Below are 7,418 nucleotides of genomic sequence, written 5' to 3' on the forward strand. Positions count from 1 at the left end.
GTTAAAATCAATGAGAATTAAAAACTTTCCACGCACTGCAGTGTAAATGTGTGAATATTGAAGAGCTCTGTGATTAGCAGTCAGTCAGAATTAATGACAAACTCTGATTTACTGGATTATGGATAATTGCCGAGAAACTAATCAATGAGAAACTCAGAATAATTCATAGTTTGCAGATATTATTAGCGTGATTATTTGGGGTTTTCTGGAATACGTCAAACCAGATCTGCATTTCTTTGTTCAGTATCTGGGTCTTTTTCTGGTTTTCCTGCTTCTTCACTGATCAGAAAGTGTTTCTGCATCTGTTTTCATGCAATTATAGAGACACAAAGGCTGTCAAATACACATTATATAAGAGAAATAACACCAAACAGATCAATATACACAAACATACAGTACACGTATATTAAAGACGCTCGTGTTTGGATTGAATTTCATTTATTACTGAAGGTTTCAGATGATCGATATTTGTTTGACAGCAATGTTTCAAAGCCTACAATAGATGCTCTTTACGTTTAACTTTAAAGACTAAAAAAGAAGTCAATGTGTAATATCAGAATATTAGTAAATGAGTTTTATTTCAGAGAAACTGTTGTTCATGTAACCACTAGATTAGGAAGTCCATAAATAACAAAGTTGAACGCAGAAGGGGTTTTTCTCTGTGTGTCTTCAGCTGAACTCTCGTCTGCTGTGAGATAAAAGACAACAGGTCGTCATCTCTCGGTGTTTTGTGGTTATTTAGTTGCATAAACAGTCAAATGTGCAGAAGCTGCAGGAATAAAGCCAACAAACACACGAGACCTGTCGGGCCGGAGCGGTTTCTGCTGACTTCTGTCTCTTCTGACCTGAGTGTGTGTAAAACACGAGCGGCTCGTCCTGACGTCAGTCCTGCTCTCAGAAGATCTAGAGCCACGACACACACATGAAGATGATATCAGACGTGCTCCTGAACGAGCATCACGTGTCTGTAAGTGTGTGATATAACACCTTATTCATTATAGCAGCTAAAACTGAAACTGAAACTGAAGGTTTTTCCCCCGTATTTAATATAAACGTTAGCTAAAAACTAAAACATTGAAAACTTATTTTATTTCATTATGCTCTAATATTTCTGAGATAATGTATTTTACTAAAACTGAAAAAATTGACAAAGTATTATAGTTTTTATTAATATTTTGAATGTTTTTAGTTTTGCATTTTCAGTTTTCATTTTTTTTATAATGTGTATTTTTTTAATGTTTATTTTTTAAAGTTTTAACTAGTTTAATAATATATAAGTAATACATAAAATGAGTCTATTTAAATTTGATAGATTTTTATTTCAGTTATAGGTATTTTAAAACGTAATTAAAATGAGAAATGCACTTGAAATAAAATAAACATTTGAGTGAAATATTTAAATATATAAAATTTATAATAAAAATTATAATATTTTTTAAATTAAATTAAATTCTTAATTTTTTATTTTATTTCTCCACAACAAAATGACTAAAATGTTAAATTAAAATGAAATTAGAAATGTAAACAAACAACAACAAGTGTAATAGTATCTGTATGTTCTTCAGTGTTAGTAAAGGACGTTCCTGTAGAAAATGACTTCATGCATTCACTGGGAACACAACCCACGACTGAAGGCAGTATGATTAGTTTTAGGATGGATGCATGGGTGTAAGTGTGTGATGCACTCACTGTCCAGGAGCGAGCGCATGTTTCGTGTGTTTGCTGCGGCGCTGCTGTGCCACTGGTTGAGCAGGACAGAGCGAACCCCGCTGAGAGTGAAGAGATACACCGAGCCCAGCGCACCGTCTGAAGACCGTCTGAAGAAAGAGAAGCTCACAGTGAACCAGAGAGAAACATCAGCACAGAAAACATCTCATGAAGCCAAGAGATGAGAAAGTGTTTTCTGTAAGGTCATGGGTTCCATTCCCTCGGAAAGGAAATGTTGATCGTATTTAGTTGAATGCAAAGTTGTGTCTTTAGCTTGATGTCGGTTATCTCATAGCTCATCTATATATTAATATTCTGCTAACAGTTTACACAGATAAACCTCTAACAGAAATATGCATTTATCACATTTGCTGCTTTAATCTGTGCAAATGCACCTATGATAAATCCAGCACTGAAGCAGTTTATTTAGGGTTATTATATTAAACCGTAAAACATTTTAGTTACTTGAAATAAAATTTATGTTAATTTAAATGCATAACAATGTATAAAAAATTTGTACTTGATATTATAATAACAATAAATGATGCATAATTACATGCAAGTAACCCTAAAACAAACCCTAATCCCAGCCATAATCATATAATTAGTGCATCTAGGTAATTAATATTACTCAGAACATATAGATGTATAATTGTACTGAAACAAAACCACATTAAAATAAAGTTTAACCGCAACTTTTATCATTTTGATTAACTTTAAGTATTAAAATAACAAACTTAACTATGAACAATATAAATTTAAATACAAATATAGTTATAGAAATAACTATAAACAATAAAAAATATATAGATATATTAAATAGCTATAATAAAAATGGCAAAAACACATGAAAAATTTGGCAACATTTTTAAAAATTAAAATGAAATAAAAAAAGGAAATATAACATAAAAATATAAAAATAAAATCTATACCCATACATGTGTAACTTTATTATTATATATTTTTTATTAATAGTTTTTAATTATATACATTTTTCATTTTCTATTTTGTTATCTGTAATTTTTTATTCATCTATTTCTTTTTTTTTTAAGTACGGTATGTTAGCACATCAAGTTAAACTAAATGAAAATGTGAAAAATTGACTTTACAACTAGAAGAAATAAAATAAGTTCACGTTTCATGTACACTATTTTTTTTTTAATTTCAATTAATATTTCACTGGTTTTGCTTCTAGTTCTGTCTCATAAGCTGATAAAACCATTTGCAATGACACATTTGGTTTTGATTTAATAAAGAAGCAGTGACCTCCAGAGATCAATAAATACAAATCAATACATCAAACAGAATAATTCTGTTCCTCTGTTTTCAAGACAACATCAAAGAGATTCCTTCTGGTCGACACGCAATCAGTAAAACCATGAAGACTAATGCACACAGAAGAGTATGGTGTTAAAGTTTAGTGTTTCACCTCTTCTGGACGCTGACTCTGTTCTGGACGCTTTCAAAGAGAAAAACCATCTGACATCCTGCAGAAAAACCACCACAGAGAGAACAATATTTATACATGTTCATCACGTTCAGCTCCAATAACAACATCACACCGACTCGTATTTGAGTTAAAAACATCTCAATGATGTGATGCTAAATCACACTGATCTGAATTTGATCTCAGTTTATGTGAGAACATGAGTATTGTAGCCGAATCTGAAGCTTAGAAAGCGCTCTGAAGCGGAGTGAGACCAGAGCAGTGTGTGAAAGCAGATCTTCAAAGCATCCGCGCTCGTGTGCACCTGTACCGATCAGAGGAATATAATTTATTAATATCAAACATTTATTGTTGTTAAATGACTCCGGACAGAGTTCAGGGAAACACATGCTGCTGAGAACAAAGAGGAGTTAAATAAATCAAACATGTGTGAAGCGGCAGGACAGATCTGCGGGAGCTTCCTAAACATGTTTTGATCCTCTACGCTTCTGTGACGGACACGATTAGCACAACAGGAAGTGGACGCTCATCTCATTTATCAAACAAATGCTGCAACACGTGTTTCAGAAGCACTGATCTTAATGAACCGATAACTTAAAACTGCTGAGAGTGCAAAACATTCACTACAGTGCAGAAGAAAAATATTTTTTTTATATGAAACTAAACATTATGCAACAACAGTTTCAAGGTGTAGCGTGCCAAATTGGGGTCAAATGACCACATCGTGTTGCATATTTAATTAAATGTTATCATGCATTTTAATCAAAACCTATAATTTTTTTTTTTTTGCTGCATCCTGAAAAAAACCACCCTGATATTACATTTTCATGATGCTGCGTTCAGAAACAGAAATACAAACACATCCCATAATTAAATCAACAAAACTAAGTGTGAAAGGGTTTGTCTTAATGTCAAACTAGTTTTCAAAAATGTATAAATTAACTAAGAAATAAAATACATTTAAATACTTCTTTAAAAGTAAAAAAAAAAAAGGAGCATTTTCACAGTATCTGTGATTTTGTGTTTGGATGCAGTGAAACACACACAGATGAAGCAGAAATAACGCGTTTTCTTTAAAAGCACAGATGGTCGCATTTTCTTCAGTCTCTGGCCATAATTCAGAATTAGACATTAAATAATGTCATGCGTGTGAAAACAGGCTGAGAACGGATCAAATACTTCAGCAATCACGTGTTTCTGCTGAAATATTCATTTTCATTTTCACTTACAATACACGACAATTACTGTCATTTTCAGGATCATACTGTCATCTTGTTATTATTATTATTATATTATAATTAGTTTGGCTTTCTAAAACACCAGTGTGAATGTAATGTAGACTGAGACTGTAAAAAAAAAAAAAAAAAAAAACAGTAAAAGACTTTTTCTGACTTCAGTTTTAGTTAAGAACATGGGCTGGAGATTAACTTTGAACTCTCAAAGTGCATTAGATTAAATCATTTAACTTACAAATGTACACATTTTTCTTTTCTTTTTTAATTCTTTGTCTTTTTTTTTTAAATATTGCAATAAAATATAATATTGTAGACTTCATATTGTGATATTATCGTATGGTGAGACTGAGTTTGATTGGTTGGTCTTTCTAACAGCTTTACTATCCTTCTCTGAAACCAGTCGAGTGTCTCCTTGTCTGGAAGTGTTTTCCCCTGCTTCATTCCACTTTAGTACTTATTTCTTTTCTTTTCTTTGCATGTCTGGAGTTGTTATGGACAGTATGTTGTATATCAGTGAAACTGAAGCACGCTGTTACCGCTCATGTTGAGGGAGGCCATCTTGGCCGGCGGGACGCAGGAGAAGAAGTTCTCCGTGTCAGAGTAAATAAAAGCGCTGCAGGACACCAGCATCTGCTCCAGATCTGCGAGACTGAGAGAAGAGCGTCACTTTCACACATTAATACTCGAGACTAAACCAGCTCCTATAAATATCTGCCTCACAGGCCTGAAGTCAGCAGTGTGTGTGAGACTCAGACCTGGGCTTGTGCTCGTGGCTCATGAATCCTTCCCACAGAGCTGTAAACTGAGAAGAGAACGTGTCGAGGGTCTTCCTCATGACCTCTGCTGGACTGCTGCCATCTGAACAGACCAGCGGAGATGAAAGGGTTAAATTCACCTGTGTCATCATCACATTATGTTCATGTACAAATCTCAAATGATGTCTTACGACTAGTCCTACAGAACAAAACTAGAGGACTCCGTAAAAGCAGTTTAATGCAACAGGCCACCGAAGAGCAATAAAAGTATTTTAATGTTTCTGTTCACCAAGGCTGCATTTCTTTGATCAAAAATGCATTAAAAACTGTGAAATATTTTTACAGTTCATAACATCTGTGTTCTGTGTGAATCTGTGTTAAAGTGTAATTTATTGCTGTGATGCTCCGCTGTATTTTCAGCATCATTCCTCCAGTCTTCAGTGTCACATGATCTTCAGAAATCAGAATCATCTTTTCTCTACTCACCGGCCTGCTTTCCATCCTCTTCCTCCTGAGCATCAACTACATCTTAAAGCCTGTGTTAAGAAAACAGTTCTCCAAACGATGAACCCTCTCCAGTCACGTAGCAAGCGGCTAATGCTAAAGTATGCCTGCGCTGATGTTTCACACACATGAAGGTAGTTTAAAGTGAAGGATACATCTGAACCTGTGTGAGTCCACTGGGACGGTGTTCGGCGGCAGGACACGACTGACCGGCACCTGCTGGAGAAAGTGCACGCTTAAAGGTCACTGTATGTGAACTCAGGAGGTGGACACATGATATAACTGACCGAAAGAGGCTGGTTAAAAGGGAAGGATGGAGAAATTATATTGCATCTCTATCAGCGTCCGCCAGACTCATTTAGAGACTCACCGCTTTGATGCCGCGGCTTTGATCGCCTCTTCCCTTGACCGCTCTGCCACCTTTGGCTTCCTTTTTATTGTCACTTTCAACTGTCAGCAACGAGAAAGATTATTAAAACAGGAAATGAGTGTCTGACACAAACCAGCGGCGCGCCAAACTCTGTCTAGAAAGACCAGAGACGTTTAATATTGACGACGGTGCTCGCTTGTACTTCAGTAATGCCTCCAGGAAAGTCACCCAACACAATCACAATTCGTTTGAAAACATGTTAAATTAATTATAGTTGCAAATACAGAAGCAAACATAATTATTCTACAGGAAAAGTTCATGCAAATATAAAAAATCTCCCTCTCGGGTCATCCAAGATCAGGTTTGTAGAAATGTAGCACTGCATCAGTGTCTCATCAATGGATGCTCTGCAGTGAATGGGTGCCGTCAGAATGAGAGTCTGATAAAAACATCACAATAATCCACAGCACTCCAGTCCATCAGTGAACATCTGGAGAAGACAAAACCTGAAACTCCTTCTGACGGCACCCATTCACTGCAGAGCATCCATTGCTTGTGAACTCTTCCGTTAAGCACAACCCAAAGAATGAAACGTCAGCAAAAGTGTTATGAACACGTTCAGAAACTCGTAAAAGGACAAGAGAAGAAAAGTGCTGTGTTTGTGCCAGTTAGAAATAAGAAGAACAATTTTTTTTTTTGCTAACAGCATGAATGGGATTTGTATAAAAGTGAATTTCCTTGTTGTACGCTCAATGTTTTATGCAAAATATGTATCAAAATAACAAATAGCTCCTTTAGTAAGTACTGCGTGGCTCTATGTCTTCTTGACATAATGCTAAAATATGTTCAGATTATGCTAATGACCGTCTCTTATGATAATCACATGAGCATGAACACACACAAGTGTGTGTGGACTGATGTTATACTCCCTGAAAAATGACTGTAAAAAAAAGTCACACTGAAAAATACAAGTGCAGTCATTTGCATAAGGCATTTTAGTGCTGAGATCTGGAGAACTGGGGCATAATTATTCAAAGAAAGAGACCAGAGACTGTAATGATCCACATCAGAGTCATGGAAAGAGTGAAGCTTCGTTACTGAGACACATGCAGCTGATCTGTCTAACACTGCATCATCTGTTATTAAACAGGTTTGTCTTTGAGTATTTCATGCTAAGTCTGTTATTATTCCCTGCACTGATCTTCAAGCTCAAAACATCCCGAGTCAAGACATAAGACATGCTCTGAAAGAGAAATGGACCGGTATATTGAGATTTCATTTTAATTTAATAATAATATCTGACTTTTCCTTTTGTTGACATAGTTAGATTCAGACGGTTTCTATCATTTATTAAACTGGGTTTCCATCTTAGAGATAATCAGCATATTTACAATGAAACC

The 7,418-nt window shown here is 35.2% G+C and overlaps 1 protein-coding gene across 1 annotated transcript in view; it reads right to left on the minus strand.

Moving 5' to 3' along the window:
- Positions 1-432: 432 nt before the first annotated feature.
- Positions 433-7,418, minus strand: part of LOC127970444 (cilia- and flagella-associated protein 46) — a 69,183-nt gene continuing 62,197 nt past the window's right edge. The window contains exons 52-60 of the mRNA XM_052573036.1: positions 6,019-6,098; positions 5,804-5,864; positions 5,631-5,672; positions 5,145-5,247; positions 4,926-5,038; positions 3,137-3,194; positions 1,690-1,817; positions 802-903; positions 433-688 (exon numbers count right to left, since the gene is read on the minus strand). Coding sequence (XP_052428996.1) covers positions 597-688; positions 802-903; positions 1,690-1,817; positions 3,137-3,194; positions 4,926-5,038; positions 5,145-5,247; positions 5,631-5,672; positions 5,804-5,864; positions 6,019-6,098 — 779 coding nt within the window. The 3' untranslated portion in view covers positions 433-596. The remainder of the gene's footprint in view (positions 689-801; positions 904-1,689; positions 1,818-3,136; positions 3,195-4,925; positions 5,039-5,144; positions 5,248-5,630; positions 5,673-5,803; positions 5,865-6,018; positions 6,099-7,418) is intronic.

Source organism: Carassius gibelio, chromosome B13, assembly GCF_023724105.1.
Source record: "Carassius gibelio isolate Cgi1373 ecotype wild population from Czech Republic chromosome B13, carGib1.2-hapl.c, whole genome shotgun sequence".
NCBI lineage: Eukaryota > Metazoa > Chordata > Actinopteri > Cypriniformes > Cyprinidae > Carassius > Carassius gibelio.